The sequence below is a fragment of the Aquila chrysaetos genome, chromosome 3 (genome assembly GCF_900496995.4).
Source record: "Aquila chrysaetos chrysaetos chromosome 3, bAquChr1.4, whole genome shotgun sequence".
In the NCBI taxonomy this organism is placed as follows: Eukaryota; Metazoa; Chordata; class Aves; order Accipitriformes; family Accipitridae; genus Aquila; species Aquila chrysaetos.
This window is the reverse complement of record NC_044006.1, coordinates 25,704,038-25,722,439: the sequence shown is the minus strand read 5'-3', so window position 1 is coordinate 25,722,439 and position 18,402 is coordinate 25,704,038. Positions and strand designations below refer to the sequence as shown.

At 38.1% G+C, this 18,402-nt stretch overlaps 1 protein-coding gene across 5 annotated transcripts in view; it reads left to right on the top strand.

Annotated features, from left to right (window-relative positions):
* Positions 1–18,402, top strand: part of CNTNAP2 (contactin associated protein 2) — a 1,219,341-nt gene that overhangs the window by 1,005,985 nt on the left and 194,954 nt on the right. For all 5 annotated transcript variants that reach the window (XM_030007829.1, XM_030007830.1, XM_030007834.1 and 2 more), the window contains one exon: positions 13,343–13,470. In XM_030007829.1, the coding sequence (XP_029863689.1) occupies positions 13,343–13,470 (128 nt within the window). The remainder of the gene's footprint in view (positions 1–13,342; positions 13,471–18,402) is intronic.

The following is an 18,402-nucleotide window of genomic DNA, read 5'->3' as shown; positions in this document are numbered from 1 at the left end:
CTCAGAAGGCACTTGGGTAATTTCACTGGGTATTGTTGCATGCACATGGGGCCACTTTCTGTGGTTTGATAAAGACAAAAAGAGAAGGGAAGTTCACATACAATAGAACACTGTTAACATACCTACATATTGCATAGGAGCATAGCACAAAGACACCAAAAGCTAGTACAGACCTGTTAGTTGGTATAAGACCAGCTTAAAACAGATGGGGAAAAAAAAGTAGTACTTTACACAGCCACTAGTAAACTTCTGGAACTTGCTCCCAGAGGAGGCTGTGCAGGCAGACTTCATTAGTAGGTTCAGATTCGTGGAAAATAGGCCCATCAACGGATACTGTAAACACTGTGCACCGTTTAACATTTTTAATGAGTCATGGTAGATGGTGAGGGAGTGAAAGGTGAATGTGTGACAAAAGTGGCTATGATCACATGTGTGCCCTGAGTAGCATCTCTCATTGCCACTGACCACAACAGGATGATTGAGCACGTGGACTGTTGTTCTGATTTTACAGGACATTTCTTCTATTCTTACATTCTTCAGAAAGCTTTTGGCAAGGCTTATTTGCTCAGCCGTGGTTCTTGCCCATGGAACCAGACTGCTTTTCAGGGCTGAACTACAGTCTTTGCACAGTGTTACATGCACACAATAGTTGGGGTTACCAGCAGCTTATTTGTCTCTGCATTGTCTTCCATCTCCCATGTGCTAAAATGTAGTCATATCATTTTCTTTAAATACATTGAGGTAAACATGAGTGAGAAAGAAATATTTATGCTAGCAGACATTGATGAACACAAAAAATAATGTCCTGTGAATCAAATATTTACGAATATATTACAAATATATTAAATCTGGAAACCAGGATTTCTAGCCATCAAGAATGAAGTTCTGGAATAACTTCCAGATAAAAGTATTGGGGAAGAATGAACAAATTCTTCCTAATTTGAGATGTTGTTGTGGTTTAACCCCAGTAGGCCACTAAGCCCCACACAGCCACTTGCTCACACCTCCTCATTGGGATGGAGGAAGAGAATTGGAAAAGTGCAAAAACTTGTGGGTTGAGATAAAGACATTTAATAAGTAAAGCAAAAGCTGCATGCGTGAGAAAAGCAAAATAAGGAATTAATTTGCTACTTCCCATCGACAGGCAGGTGTTCAGCCATCTCCAGGAAAGCAGTGCTCTATTATGCATAATGGCTACTTGGGAAGACAAACGCCAACACTCCGAACGTCCCCCCCTTCTTCCTTCTTCCCCATATTGCTGAGTGTGATGTCATATGGTATGGAATGTCCCTTTGGTCAGTTGGGGTCAGCTGTCCCGGCTGTGTCCCCTCCCAATGTCTTATGCACCCCCAGCCTACTCGCTGGTGGGGTGGGGTGAGAAGCAGAAAAGGCCTTGACGCTGTGTAAGCACTGCTCAGCAATAACTGAAACATCCCTGTGTTATCAACACTGTTTTCAGCACAAATCCAAAACATAGCACCATAGTGTTACCTGATCAGAAAGTAAGTCCTGAAACACACAAAGTAAGTTTAGAGAGGAGACATTGCTTTATTCTGCACAGGGTGCAAGGTGGAAGATTTCCACAAATCAAGCACACCTACTGAGGTTTTCAGTCCATACTTAAACGCTATAGTTAAAACACCACACCTATCTAATACATATGTACCGCCTAACTATTGCATATTCATTATGTTGAGCAAGCATGAGGTGGTGTTGTCTTGAGCAATCATCTCAGAGTCTTCTACGCCTGCCTGGGGGTCTCTGGTGGTCGTTTGGGGAAGAATATCCCTATTCCTTTCGTCCTGCTATGGGCATGCCTCATCTGAGGACACCGGGATCTTTGTTTCTCTTGCCAGCCCCTCGTTTTTCAATGCCTAAGGAGGATGTATGTCCTTAATTAGCAAGTCTGTGACTCTATAAGTATTCTCTGTTGTAAGCAGAATCTTAAACTAGATAAGCTTTACCCTGAACACATAATCTAAACAGTCCTTGAATAGCAAACATACCATACTTCTCATCTTTTAGGTTTTTTTCTTTAAACTATCGCTGCCTTCTTATTTGTTAATCAGTTTTTGAAGGCTTGAGGCAACAACAGGAGCTACTGTGAAGAAAATTACCTCCCTCCCGGATAAAACCAGTACAGATGTGATCAGATCCTGCAGAAGATCAGGTGCTGTGGCTGCCTGCAACAGCAGAGAGCTGTCCTCAGGACTGCAGCCCCTCCTGCATTGCCTGTGTAGTCTTTGCTTATAGGTAGAAGTGATAGACTTCTTGGTATCCCTACATCCATGAGGCAACTTTCATCTCATAGACTTGTTTTAAGGCAAGAAGCATCTGCAGTAAACTGCATTTAAGCCATCTGAAAAGAAAAGATACATCGACATGTGGCAAATTAACATACCTATTCCATTAAAATGCAGTACAAGATTGTCAAGGCTCTCAGTGCACCAACTGCAGATACTCTGGGCCCCTAGGCCTTTGGACCCATAGTATTACATTTTAATTTCTGTCTTCAGATATGAAGCTGATAAAATGCTGATAAAAATGCCGCAGCCTGAAAGATCAGAGAAGCATAGCCTGGTTGCTTCAGGGTCAGCTTCCCCATAGGGTCTACCCAAGATTGCTTGGAGCCCTGAAAAGCACCATTCTTGTGCGTAAGGAGGGGGTATTAGGACTTCTTTCTCACTTCATCATCAGCTTCCTTTGGCCATGACCATATTGTCACAGGTTGTTAGAAACCTGTGGCCCAGAGCCTTTTCAGTCCACACAGTCAGGGCTGTGACAGCAACACTATGCAGTAAAAAGTCTTAGGGGGGTTCATCAAGTATAGTGCTGAGAAAAGATAGGTTCAGCTCAGAGGGAATTGCATTAGGAAGTGAATGGTGAGTTCTGCTAAGTTTGCTTCAGTCTTTTGTTGAGGAAAAAGTGGTGATGTGTAATATAAGGAGAGTAGAGCTTAAAGGCTAACAAGAAGGATAATGGAAATCCATCAGAGCAATAAAGTGGAGCGATCTGGCTAATGAATAGGTCAGTAATCCTGTATAAGTGTGGTCAACAAAATGCTAAACAAATACTTGACATTCTACAGTCAATGCAGCAAAACAGATTTTTCTAAACAAGGGCATCTGCATTTGGCCTACTATTTAGCAAGAAGTATAGCATGCCATACCTTCCCTGTAGCTCAAGTCCTAATCTCGGTCACTCAGTTGTCTCATGAGTAAGTGCAGTGAGAGAATCTCTAGCTACAGCCCTGCAGAACCCAGCTGCCTCTAGAGGTGACACAGTTGTACACATTACAGGAATACTATTTTTTAAAAATTCAGTAAGTACCTTGTTTAGTGTCTTTTCTCATTTCTCCTGTTACTGTAATACATGTGTGGATATACACACATGCAAACAAGAGGTAAGGGTATCATAAAAACATGAGAAGGCCATAAAGAAATTAACCTATGGGTAAAGTTGCATATCACTGCAAAACAAGGTCATCTGTCTTTTTAGCAAAAGCACTAAAAAAGAAACATAATTGAAATGAAATTAATTCTGAGGCATATGTGTGTTTACAAGCAGAGGGAAAGTGACAAGTATTCATGTTTTGCTTGTGCTTTATAGCAAAGTGTTTACCTAATGAAAAAAGACATCTGTTAATTACCTCTATGCTGCACCATTGCTTTAAATGTGCTTAAATACCTTGAAGCATTCATCTATTTCTGATGAATGGTAGTATGTTAAAAAATTTTTGTAGTGAGATATTTAATTCTTTTTCTAACTAGAGCACTTTCATGATAATAGACCCCACTTTCCTTCCTCAGTAGATGTAGCAACATCATGCATTATGTTTTTAACACAATTTGTAGATAATCCTTTAAGATTTTTGCTGGATTTTTTTTTAAATTTTTTTAGCAATGGCTGTTACAAATTTCTTCTTCCCTTTGGCTTTGGCATGGCTTGATGTTTGAAACACAGCTGTTTGTTCCACATCTCCTTACCAGTTGCAGGGTAATTTAAGGGGTCTCCTTTTAATAGGTCAAACAAAACAAACAAATGATAACAACATAAAAAAACCCACTAACCTGATGACTTCACTATATTGAGAGATGTTTCTAAGCAGTTAGGAAAAAGCAGAATGTGTTCTGAGACCACTTTTACTAATCATTTTACAGTTAGAAACAACTTTTCTATTTATTAGGTAAGGAGAAAGGAAAAAAAATAATTTGTAGGATCACTGATTCCAACTTTGGATAGCAGTAGGTTAAGTAATCCTCATAATGAGTAAGGAGCTACAGATGTACAAGCTGTATGGTACATAATAAAAACTAAATAAAACTGTCCTGCTGGCGCAAGTGCCCCTTTGAGAGAAGCATCACTGTTGTGGGTTTGACTTCTTCAACACACCCACGAAAGTAAAATGGGAAGCAATCTTCTGGGGCTGAGACTGGAGAGAAAATTGAAGTACATTGTCATAGTTACCTCTAAGGACTGAAGGGAAACTGAGGTCTTCTCAGGAGAAACAATTAGCAGATCATGTGTAATACCATAAAAATACAGTATTTCAAGAATGAGAACTGATCATAGATACAGAAAGTAAGATGTTGTGATTGTTACAATTAAAGGTTGAGGTCAGTCAGAATAGAAAGAGCTTACTGAAAAATAGGCTCAAATACCTACGTTTCCTTAAAAATCATTACAGGCATCATTGGGGCCTTTACAGAAAGGAAATAGCTGAATAGTAACTTCTCTTGGAATTTTACTTTTAATAGTATATGACATTACTTCTTCTCCCATCTTTAGTCTCTTTATTGGCTACTTAGTTTATTATTTAGTAGAAGGATGCTGGTATGCTTATTTTCCACATGATGTCTAGCAAGTAACGTAATTTTTCTGTGTCTTCCAAAATGTCACTTGTGATAGAGAAGTAGGATAAGTGTAATTTTTTACACAGAGCAGAATCCAACACACCTGAATACAACATTTTTCATGTAAGACAGCTTTATGCTTATTAACAAACTCTATTTTACAGAAGCCCAAAAGTAAGGCTAAAAGGGCTCAGAAATCATCTATACTAAGAATAAACAAGCCCAAATGAAACAATAGTTTGGCATAAAAAGAGAAAGGGGAGGATAAGTATGAAAAATGCTTACCAGGTGATACAAATCTGGAAGACAGAAACAACTTACTTATAGAATCATAGAATCATTTAGGCTGGAAAAGACCTTTAAGATCATCAAGTTCAACCAATAACTAAGCACTGCCAAGTCCACCACTAAACCATGTCCCTAAGGGCCACATCTACATGTCCTGTAAATACCCCCAGGGATGGTGACTCAACTGCTTCCCTGGGCAGCCTGTTCCAATGCTTGACAAACCTTTTGGTGAAGAAACTTTTCCTAATATCCAATCTAAACCGCCCCTGGTGCAGCTTGAGGCCATTTCCTCTTGTCCTATTGCTTGTTACTTGGGAAAAGAAACTGACCCTCACCTCGCTACAGCCTCCTTTCAGGCAGTTGTAGAGAGTGATAAGGTCTCCCCTCAGCCTCCTTCTCTCCAGGCTAAACAACCCCAGTTCCCTCAGCCGCTCCTCGTGAGACTTGTGCTCCAGGCCCTTCACCATGTTCGTTGCCCTTCTTTGGGCATACTTATCATATGTATGAAGGAGATTAGGTTACCTAATCAAGCACTCTCTTCCAAGGTGTGATCAACCTAGATTTTTTTCCCAAAATATTTGGTGTCATAGCTATAAAAGCAACTGAAGAGGTGAGCTAAATCACAGCACCCTTATGTTCACCATGGTGCCTTTGTGTGAAACGCAGATTGGTTTCAATGTTGTATGAGGTATATGCATAGATGTGATGTAAGGATGAAGACTACAGGAAGTGCCAGTGAAAGGGTAGAGCAATGGTAGGTGTTTATACAGTTGGGTTTTTCTGAAATTTTCTAGGTGCACTAAGTCCCATACTTCATTAAGTTTTCTGGACCAAATTCAACACAAAGTTATGCACTTTAGTACCTTATTGAACTCAACAGGCATATAGGGGCTGAAGTCAGCATTAACTATAGCCATCTGTTATTTTGTCATGCCATCCTCAGTTATTTTTATTTAGCTCTTTCAGTCATACCAAATAAAACTGCCAAAGTTGTCAAGAACTCCAAGAAGTGAAGCCTCTAAGCTGCTGCTCTGAGATTTTTAATATTTCTTCCAATACAGGTCCTTGTGCCTTAAAAATCCTGCCAGAAGCCCATTTGGTCTGATTGTTTGATAGGATATGATCCAAAGGCTTGTGGATAGTTAGTTGAATAGATAACTGCAAAGAATTCATCATTTGTCTGCATAGATCTTGCAATAGTATATTCAATAGTACAGATATTAAAAACACACATTTCATTAGATAACTGCTTTTAGTGTGCACACAGTAAAATGTTACTATAGTGCATTCAGATGTACAAAAATGTAATTAAAAATGCTTGGGGTTTTAAATTAGAGAATTTTTGAAACAGGTGGTAATACTCAGTACAGTCCTTCATTATTTTCTTCCCTCAGAGCTAAGGTACCCTGCTATTTCATGGGAAGTTTCAGCATGTGTGAATGGATCATGGAATGAGTACAAGTTTCTCTTTGTCAAAGTGATTAACTTTCTGGGGCATGTTGAATAGTTGAATGGATCATTTAATTTATTGTCCTTCATTTGATTACACCTGTTGAGAACAGAGTTTTCTCATGTTTCTGTCATAAAACAAAGCATTTAAAACTTTCTAAGGATGACCAGAAAGCTTTCTGGGCATTGTGAATTGTGGATTATTTTTAATATTTTATTTATTAACTATTATTTTTCAAAATATCTTTTGAATTTTGAAATATTTTGAGATTAAAGAATGATACTGTTTTGAAAATGCCAAATGAAATTTTTAACTAAGTTTAAAAAAAGAAGTTTCTTTGAGCAAGCTATTTGCCCTTTCCAATGTCGATTTTTCTTGGAAAATTCCAGTAGCATCTCATTTCAGCTCTAGGTCCACAGGAGAACTTTCTTTTCTTGGCTTTAGCTGAATCCCAAGTAGATTTGTCTCCATAATCACCCAAGGTGAAAGGGACATCCCAATACAAGATTCAGCATTTCTCCCAAAGGAAATGCCACACACATTCCCTGTCCTACCTAAAAAATTTTGAAACTGAGGCAGAAAATTGATTAAATAGTTGACAGATGCAAAGATCTAGAGGTGCTGGAGATCAGTTACAGCATGGTAGGATTCCTAGATTCCATTCCATTGGTATAGAAACAGGAAAAATTAACAGTCAAGTCAGAGGAGCTGCTGGGCCCCAAAAGAAGAGGAGCCCTAAATTTATTTTTTTTCTGGGAAGGAACACTGAAGAAATGAAGTTTGTAAGGGGAGCTGCTCTGCTTGAAGGAGAGACCTTCTCTCTCCACTGTTTTATTGGAAGGAGAATATGAGCAAATACTCAGAAAAGGCAGATTTTCCACTGAAATTGATCCATATTGTTCAAAAGAAAGCACAGCCCAGTTTGCTATCTCCATTATTCACCTTTTGCTGTGGTTATTCAGTTTCTCACAAGCTCTTATTTGAGAGGAAAGTCGAGAAGTCCTTTCAGGCAAGAGCCCTGTAGAACCAGTCTAACCTATCTCAATCTCCTTCCTGGTGGATTTTTTCAATTAGACACATTTCTCACCAATTTCTCAATGTATCTCACTTCATACCTCTAGCACACACAGAATCAGGAAGTTCTGTGATAGCATTGACATCTCCTCTGGACTTCAGGGTTCCTTCTGAGTTGCCAGAGGTTTCTGTGTCTCATCTCTTGCCATGCAGAGAAAAGGGAAGAAATGGAGCAGGCCTCCTGTCAACTTCTTAACTCAGAAACTCTCACCAAACTGCTTGCATAAATTCTGTGGTGATACAGTTTCAGCACCAGGCATCTTAAAGTGTTCACCTCAATCCCACATGCCTAGTCATACTGGAAAGTGTTGTTTAGACACTCTGTCTTTGGAAGACTCGTGGTGTTTTAGGTTTTTTGTAAAAAAAAAAAATTAATCAATATGTTACTAACTTTTTTAAAAAATAGGTATCATGTTAGCAATTTATATGCTGCATACCTTATGAAGTATTCATTTTCTAATCACTATTAAAACATACAATCCTCATAAGGATGTTCATAATGATTCAAATTAACCTGCATTTAATTAAGAGGGTTGGTATTATGGGATTATAAGATTTGAGAGGTGTCCAAAGGAGCAAATATATTTCCTAATGTAATTTTAAAGTTTTTCATCTTAAAGGTCAGGGGAGGGATAGACTGTGTAAAGTGAAAAAGGAGATCTACGTCTCAGTCCCAGGAAAAAAGTGTGAATTAAACATGACTTTGCATGGCTACTTTAAACTGGTTTCTTCTTCAGAGAAGGTTTGAGGTTCCTGGAAGTAACTTGTGCTAAGTGCAAATTCCAGTGTTTCTTTTGTACAGTTCATTGCCATTGAGGGTATCTTAAATATGTTCATCATTCTCCTGGTGGGACTATTTGTGAATATGATGCTTGTATATTAAGTTAATTTAATCTAATATATTCAATCTTCTATAATTTCTAAACGAGGATTACTTATGCCTGCTTCACCATCAGCCACATGTCTTTGGTATAATTTATCTTTACTAATAGATGTCAAAGGATGGACTTGTTTATGTTAGTAATCTGGGTGCTTGGATTAGATGGTCTTTCATCATATTGTTTAGGTTTTCAGGAGGTGAGTGCTTTCAAAAATAAAAATATTTTTGAGTGCTCTCAAAAATAAAAAAACAGACTGCTTCCCTGTTTTACTTCTGTATTTTCCACTGAAACAAACCTCTTGCAAACCCTTGTTTGCACATAGCTAACAGTTGTGCCTGCACATAGGCTTTGTTTACCCAACCAAAACACCTGTTACATCATAATGAAGTGCATGTTGCTAAGGGTTGGTGGCACATTCTGGGTTTTTTACCAGTGTGCTAGAGAAGAAGCTTAACTGCCTTAAGATCAGTCTTAATTGTAAGATTTCAAACTTCTTTCTTTTGTTGTTAGGAATACGAGAACAACATATTCCATAGCACCTCAGCCTGTCCAGTGCCAGTGTGGAAAAAAACGTGAATTGAGTTACAACCTTCTGTCAGTTTATATGATCCCATATAGTAATGAGAAATTTTCCATAAAACACCTTGGCAGCCAAATCAAGAGTGAGTCATCAGCTCCAGCTTAACATGTAAGGGTATCTGAGGTGTCAAGACATGTGGGAAAGGGCCAAGAGATCTCTAAGAATCCCTGAGAACAGCAAATTCAAGTGGAAGTAAAAGTTTTCAATCTAGAGTATATTGTTGGCAGTTTAAAATTCCTAAGAAGGGCAGAGCCCTGAAAAGAAGGTGAATCTAAAAGTATGGCTTTTGTGCTGCATAGTAAGTACATAAAAAAGTGAACTAAATTTTATCAAAACCTTTCAAAAGTTAGCTAGCTCTGCTCTAATCCTAGCTTTTGTTTTTAATCCTGTTAATTAAAGCTTGCATATTTCCAAGTAACTTGCTTCCAGATTATTAAGGCTGCTGCCAAAATTGTATTGTTCATTAAATTCTCTGTAATATTAGCTCTTCTTAGCAGTCTTAATATAAATAAAATTCTTGCCAGATATTTTGAGAAGAGAGAAAATACTAATACTTGGCACGTCTGTACTCTTCACAGTGTTTTTTACAGACATTCATTTGCAGATATTAGCTGGGCTAAACTGCTTTATACCTCTCTCAGATAGATTATGGAAATTCAGGGATTACAATAGAGGTGCTTGCATAGTAAAAAGCTGGTCTTTTGAGAGGTGGACAATTGTATATCTTGGAAATGGGAATACTTGGGATTTTCTATTCTTCAAACCACTGCTAATAATTAAATAATATGTGTTTAACACTGCAGTTTCAATCCAGTAGGTGTTTTATTTGTATTCTCAAAACAGTTACAGTTCCTCAGCTCATGTAAGCTTATCTGTTAAAATTAAGTCCATTCCTACCTGTAGTACATTCTTTATGTGTTTTCCTGTGTAGGACTGACCTGATAATTAAGTGATGTCTAACAAAATTGGAGAAAATAAATTACTCCAGTAACAGAAGTCTGGTTGTATGAAATCCTTATATAAACAAATTAATAGCGATACAGAATCTTATCATTACTTTGAATATGTCATTTGCTGATACGTGCATAATGCATTTCTTTTTTACATACCACAGAATGCTTATAAAGAGTAAGTAGATGATCGTAATCAAAACAATGATAAATCTTACACTAATATCTGCTGCTTTCATTCAAAGGCACCCTGAAGCACTTTGCAGACTTTTATATATAGGAAACGAAATTAGAAATAGAAAATTACACTGAGATTTCATCAATATCTCCTGGTAATAATTACAGGATTTGATCAGATTCATTCATCTCCCATTTGGCTATTAATAGGAATATGACACACTCTGAATTCAATCTTTGTTCTCTTAAGGGGATTTTATTTGGTGAGGAAAAACTTCAGAGACTTTCTCCACCTCTTAATGTGCAAAGTCTTTAAATACCAGCAAAAGCATTATCACTTGCAGGAATTGAGTGTTCCAGCTGTGATTATTTCTAAGTGTGTAGTACAAAGTCAAGCATTATAATCAGTCTTTGGTTTATAACTTTTTTGACTTCGTCAGCACTGATTAGTATGTCCAGAGGAACTACAAGTACCTTAGAAAAGTATAACAGAGCCACTCGGTCTCTTGAGTGTATTTGTCTTTTTGGTGCATGCATGGGCCAAAAGCTATCATTATCCCTTTTTTTGTTAAGAGCAAATGAACTTTGCAGGCTGTGCTAGAGAAAAGACAACACAATTCTTTCAAATCTTGGTCCAGTACTCCCAGCCCTCAATAGCTTCTGTGCAGGGCAGAATGCATTTCCTACAATGATGAGACAAGTAAGCGATTATCAGAAAATACAGCTATTTCTAAAAAGAACTCTCCACATTTAGTTTTATTGTCATAGCAACAGCTTTAAAGTGACCACATCAGTAAATGCATAAATAAAATATTAAAATTAGTAGAAAAGGGATCAGTGAAAAGGAAGAAAATTTTTACTGCTCCTTTTTGTTTCCTTCAAAGGAGGTGAAAGGTATTGGTGACAGGAAAAGGGCTGCCCTTTGACATCCTTATTTGGAGCTGAAATATTAGCCCTTTGTGTGAGAGGGGAAGGGAAGAAAAGAAATGCCAATAGGTTTTTCTTACTGCTCTTTGAATTCTTTATTTTAAATAGACACATCCATCTTTAAAGCATTCTTTGAAAGAGTAACAATCAGCAGAGAAAGACAGTCTCAGAGGAAAATCTCAGAAAGAGTAAAGTGATGACCTACATTTATCCTCTATTAGAAGGGAGTGGGTCCCATGGATACAGGTCTTTAGCAGAGATGGAAGATTAGGTCTACATACCTAGCTATTGTTATTCACTCTTTTCTTTCTTAAAGGGAAAGTCCTTTGATCTCCCTTTTCTTATATCGCCTGTCTCCAAATTGATGAATACGATACCTTTGTAAAGGGTGTTGCAGTCTGTGGATGAAAAGCAGTATGCTACAACCTAGCACAGTCTGCAGAAGCAGCCTGCAAGGGTTATTCCTCTCCATTTTCCTTCCTTTCTTGCAGTCCCCCGTAGCAGCCTCACCAACATAGCACCTGGTGTAGCTGTGTCCAGCCAGAGAGGGTTAATGGTGCTCTGAAGGGGAAGAACATTCAGATTAAGGAAAAGAGTAATCTACTATTTGAAAAACTCTAGTAATTAAATCTCTTAATTACTCTCTTCATCACAGAGAACAGACACAAGTTCCAATGAACTATCGTTCGAAAATGTGATGGTTATTTTCTTAATTACTTTAGTTGTGCTTCTTTTAAAGAGAATGTTTTGCATTCCATCTTATCAGAAGGACACGGTGAGGATGATGACTGGAGATGCTACTGGAAAATACCACTGTGCTACTGTAAAACTCCGAGCATCACCACAGATCATGCAGATCCCTGCTGTGTTTCCCAGTTGTTAGCAATCTAATGAGTCATGTCATGGAGTCATCCAAGTTAGAGATGAAAAAGACTTTCAGTTTCCTGAAATCCTTACAAGTTCCCAGTTATAGTCACACTGTGCACTTCAGTAACTTTTCCAGATCCTGAATTCACCCTTCATCCTATGGTATTTTTGAACAAAGGAATTGATTTTTAGATCAAAAAGTTGCTTGCTTTAGGTACTCAATTACATGATAGGGTACAGCTTAAGAGAAAGAGTAAAAAAAAAGAGGGAGAAACAGATGGATTTATTTTGCTTCCTCTTACTTTCTTTTGTGTCAAAAGGTATAGTTCTAACACTATGTATAGTGCATTTTTTCCTGTGTGGATATTTTTGGCCTTCATGTGTTCATGTCAAAAAAAAGAGAGAGAGAGAGAGAGAGAAAAGCACCTGAGAGATAAGGCACCTAGTTAAATTTGTTTTGTTTTATTTTCTATTTGGAAGAAACAGCACTCAACATGCCAGCTGGATTCAGCTCTTGAAATGATAAAAGAACAATGTTGTAACTGTGCATAGTGATTTGGTCTAGGCATGAAAAAGGCACCAGGTTACTCACTGCAGTTGAAATGAGGAGCTTTTAGACATGACTATAAATTGAATTTTAGTGATCTTGCTAACTAAAATGGGGTTTGAGCTGCATACTCATGGTTAGAGTCACAAGTTTAGATTTTTTGGACTTAGGCACTTAGTGTTAGAAATGACAGAACTAAGATGACAAGCCTTTTCAGATAATTAGTCTTTAATTTCTCTCTTTTAATATAATACTAAAAATGTTAAATATAAAACAATCACTGTTTCCTTGGTAGGTAGAGGTTGTATTGTTAGGATAATAACTGGCAGCAACTAGAGCAAAAAAGACACACTTCTAGGTAGGATTAGGATTTTTTTCCCTCTCAGAAGACATCAGCAAGAAGATCAACAGCAAAGCGTTACCCACTAGTACGGAGCTGCTCAGTCTGGAAAGCAGGTAGACCCAGAGAAGCCCAGCTGAGTCCAGGACGGGCCACAAAGCAAGCTGCTACTCTGACTGTGTTCCTGGGTGACGGTAGCTGCTATCCAGCTGTTTTCCAGTAAACGGGCAGCGTTATGGCTCAAACTGATGTTGTTTGAGACAGGTTTTTAGATGGTAACACTGTACTGGTGTAATTGTTGCATACTTATGCTTTTGGTGCTTAGTTCATTGAACAATAATAATGATCAAAGAAACTATTTTAATATATTTCACAATTGTTTTCTTTTTCTCTCTCTCTGTAATTCAGGAGAAAAGACACTGGGATGTTGTCATACAAAGAGCACCTACCAGTGAGTCAGGTAGTGGTTGGAGATGTTGACCGGCCTGGGTCTGAAGCCAAGATATCTGTGGGTCCTGTGCGTTGTCAAGGAGATCGTAAGTTGGCTGGTTTTCTTCCACTTTCTCCTGGGTAAAGCAAACTAAATTGGAAATTGGTAACTTTATAGACACCCCATGCAAATTTAGAGAAGTGGCTGTCTACTCAGAGACTTTTTTCTATGAAACCATGATGTGATGTGAGAAATTTTGTCTATGAAACTGCACATATAATGGCTCATCTTTGCATTTAAAATATTGATATTTTTCTTTATTTTATCGTAAATGTGGCAACTTTGATTATTCAACTAAGTGTATGTAGATACAAGAAGTAATACAGATTGCATAAGAACATCTCTCAACATCTGTGCTTCTGTTGAGTGCTGTTGTCAGTGTCATTATCATTGCTATGCATATCACTGTAAACTATGTTTATGGGATATAAATAGTAGCATGATGGCAAAACTTATCACTGCAAACTCTGTTTACGGGTGTATAAAGTTTGACAAGATTGTTATCAAGTGTTAACCATATCAGGGGTAGACGTTTCCATGTGAAACATTGGGAGTTTTTTGTAGTAGTCTCTGATTTCCAGGCTGAGTGCTGATAGGAGGTATACATCCTGCAGTTTGATCAGCAAGTGGTAGAGTAAATCAGTATAATGGATAAATTTCCACTTCACGCACACAAAAAAGTTAGGATGCAGAGCGGAGAATTGTATTCTCCCTTCAATCTATTTTATATTTCAGAAGGTGAAATTCACCACCGAAGGCAGAGCAACTGCTTAAGGTCCTTTTAAATCACACTTCAAAAACTTAAAATCTATGCAGTTGGCACACGCATTATACTTGTTCTCTGTATTTGAAGGCCCTTCTGTTACAAGAGGTGCAATAAGGAGATGTTGCCTGATTTAATTTACAATAACTAATATTTGCGTGCTCTATAAGGAATACAAAATCCATCCTCAGATGCTGTTAAAGAATCCTATAAGTCAGCCTATGAGATTGTAGTGATGTAGAAATATTGAATGGGTGGGCATAGTACATGCAGGTTGAACAACGTGGTTCTAACCAGCATCTAACACAGCACAACAGGGATGAGTATGGTTTCTCCTTCCTCCTCTGCCCCTTTACAGCTACATGCTTTCTATCTGCATGTTTCTAAAAGTCCTTTACAAAGGAGGTCAGTATCATTATCCCTGCCTTAAGCTAAAGTAATTAATCCCAACTGAGAGGAAATTGCATACTTGGAGTCATCCAGCAGGACAAGTACAAAGGAGAGTTTTCTGGGTCCCAGTCCGGTGCCTCAGAACCATAGGCCGTTGCTCAGTGATACAACTGAATGTGCTTAGCCTCTTTTTCTGTTCGTGGTCTTCCTGGGTTGTGCAAATGATCCCTCCAGCTTTTGTTAATGTATCTGATGCCTAACAAACAGAAATAAATATCATGGGATGTTTGCAAACTTTCACATCACCTATTTGGTGCTTGTTATTTATGGTGTTTGAGTAATCACTGGTCAGTTTGTGTTTGTTTCTCAGCTACGTTTGACAAACATTTTCCTAATAGGCTTTTACAACTGATGACTAAGAAATAACGAATAGCGTCTTTCTTGCACCTGTATTCCTCATATCCTGAATCCGAGCGCTGCTAGAAACATCAGTGTCTAAAGTATGAGCCATTTCTAAACATTAGTATAAATGAAACCTCATTTGAGCAGCCAGTAGCCTTTATTAGAGTGTGACTGACAGCCATTTGGGAATCTGAATGGGTGTATTCCTAACATCCTGATTAATTGAATTTTCTGTTTGAACTTTACAGATATGATTTGTAGTTTTAAAAAACTTTGCCTATGAATAAATTTGAATTTACTTCCATGACCGTATATTACTATCAAAAAGCTGGTATAAGTTTTTTCACAGGAGATAATATAAACCCCAGTCCTTTGCAGTTAGTAAAAGCTCCCATTTTATATTCCCAGTGCATTTACTAAGCATTCTCTTTCATATTCTTTCTTGACCATATACAACAGCTGCTGTACCCCAGACCAGTACTGTCTCACCATGGATTAGAGCTTGTGGAAAACAAGGTTTCTGTCCTGGGGAAAATGCCAAAATTTCAAAATATGCTTCTGTTCCAAAGGGAAGAAAGATCCAAAGTGCTGAATTTGTGGAAAGGGAGTTAAAAAACAGTTAATCCATTTTTGGTGCATTACATGCATCAAAACCAACATTATTAATACTAAAGATGTTGACTCTCATCACAGCACAAGAAGCTCAGTTGCATGTGTTTTGTGTGTAGTTATCATTGTATAATTTTTGAAGGTGGGAAATGAAATTCAGTTAGAAGTGTAAAGACTGGCAAAGAAATACAGATTTTTGATGTGGCTGGAAGGAAGGTGGAAAAGGTAAGAATGCCTAACCAATCAAATAAAAATTTACCTATTTAGAAAGATTTCTCATTGTGGTTGTAAAGCGTGCCAGTACTGTGACAACTTATCTCATATTGCCCTCAGGGTTGTCCATGGCATGTGATGTATCAACCCATAGTTCAGTGATATTTTGCAGCACATGAAGGGCCATATTCTCACATCAGAATTACAGTATAATTTGCCACGCGTTTCCTAGCTACTTCTGTGTAACATCTAGAGACACTGACATGTCACCTAGGCTCAGTCACAGCTGTACCTGAGAACTGTAAAAGTACAGCACAACTGCTGGCCTTTGCAATCCATAAGAACAGACAGCTGAAAGCTGGCTATTTGAGGGCAAGGAGGATTAAAGAAAGCAAAGATATGTGTTGTTTCATGCAGTTCCCTTCCTCCCATACCGATCAAGTTCTTGAAGAACCAATTAATCAACTGGGGCCACAACAATTAACCATTCCTACACTATTGACTGACCAAAGTAAATCTGAAAATCATTCATCTCAGTACCATTTGTTTGACACAAACCAAGGAACATTAGGAATGTAGTACACTTATTGCAGAATTGTAATTCTTTTCCTGTTGCAAAAATCACTAGATTCTTCTCTCAGAAATATAGATTTTATTTTGGTCCCACAAATTACAATTTCATTTCTCTATTCCCCTGATTTATGAACTGATTAAGGCTGCTCTGGGCAAGCTTGGATGGTAGCTATTGTTGGAAATAAAATCAGAAAACTTGGCCATGCATGATTATCCATCTTTGTGTTCCAGAAGTATTTTTCATATTTAACTGCACCTCAAAAAACACTATTTGCATCCTGAAAAGTAGTCAGCAAAAAGGACCTGTATTACCCCTCTAAAGATCTGCTTAAGCTGCCGTGTTCTACCAGAATGATGAAGATTCATCTGGTCATTGTGGCAAAAATCCCATAAATCTTGCCTGGGGCCTGTCTTGTACCTTGGATAAAATATCCAGGATGTCTCTTTTCCATTTGCTATTTTACTGTTGAGGAATGCTTTCTAAATATTTCATGATTTTTCTAAGTGGTGACCTACCAGGAGAGCAGACTTATCCAATTTTATGGAAAACAGGTGCATAACAAGGATATGGATTCAGCGGGGTTTTTTGGCATTGTATTGCATCCAAAGATCAAGCAAGGATTTTGAGCAAATGTCAAGTCTACCTAGACTTAAAGCAAAGCTGTCCTTCCTGGCCACTGGTATATGAGTGTTGTACTTACAGAATGGCAACGCCAGTTTATCAGCAGATTCTCAAGATCCTCTAAGCTAAACTGGAATTAAAAATGGAAACAGGGAAAACAGTTGTACTAATACTAATGCAATAGCACCTAGACTCCTCAGCGCCACTGCATTTGGCCTTGTCCAACTAGAAATAGAAAGACCTTGTCCATCTCTCTATGTTATTCCACTGTAATGCAAAGGGGCACCTTGAGCTGTCTCCCTTTAAAGAAGGACACAAGTATGTTGGCGGGGTGGTGCTTCTGTCTAAGCTCAGCCTGAGGTGGTAGATGAAGACTGCAAAAACGGATCTGGTAGTTTCTTCTGAAACCAAACTGAAGAGCTTAGCTTACTATGTTGGGGCTATTTATTGCTACAGAGATTTCATCAATAATCATATTGAATCAAAATTACTTTTGTGACTTTTGGCACCTTTTCAACACTTTCTTTTCATTCCCCGTAGGAAAATACTGATGTTCTCAAAGCTCCTATATTTGTAACCTGCTAAGAGTATCCTTTTCCCAAGGACTTCCAAGGATTTTGATTTGAGTCTGCTCTTTATAAGCCCAGAGGGGAACAGACTGACTATTCTGCTCTAGATTTGCCTTTCTCCTTGAGCCTATTTTCCTTTTGTCCCATTTCAGCTATAGCAAAGACAGAATTTAAGGGGGAGATGTTTTTTACACAGCTCAGATTTATGTTTTTTCCATCTCCTCTGGTGTACAGTTTTTACCCTCCCAGTAAGACTTCAATTTCTGAGCCATGAATCATTTTTTGTGTTTTACTTCTATTATCTTTAATCTTCAAAATGTGGAGGAGGAAGCAGCTGCATTGACTCTGGTTCTCTCTAAGCTAAGTTTTCATGAAGACCAGTATCAGCACTGTTCATGTAGGATGTGCAGTGACAGACAAAAAAGTCTCCTTGATAGATGACAGAAATTCAGGAACAAATCAAAACTCAGTTCTTAACATCAGTGCATTGATTCTGTCTGTGCGTGTGTGCGTGTGACTGCGCATGTTTGTTCTCAGGCGAAATATACCTTGAGTTCTTTTATTCAGTGATTTTGACCATGGCTCATCATTACTCTTTTCATGACTTGATGCTTTGTTTCTTTCACTTCTAAATATCGCTTTTGGCTTTTCTCTTGCACTTCATTTTAGAATTTTCCCATAGAGTTGGCTTACTTAATCAGACAGTAGTGTGGACGTGGGCTTTTTTTGTGACTCTGGGTTTGTGTTAAAACCATTCTATAGGTATCTAAGCCGGGCACTGTCAGGGTCAGTGCTTACAGGCTGGTATCCTTGGTAAGGTGTGGTTTTGTATTCTTT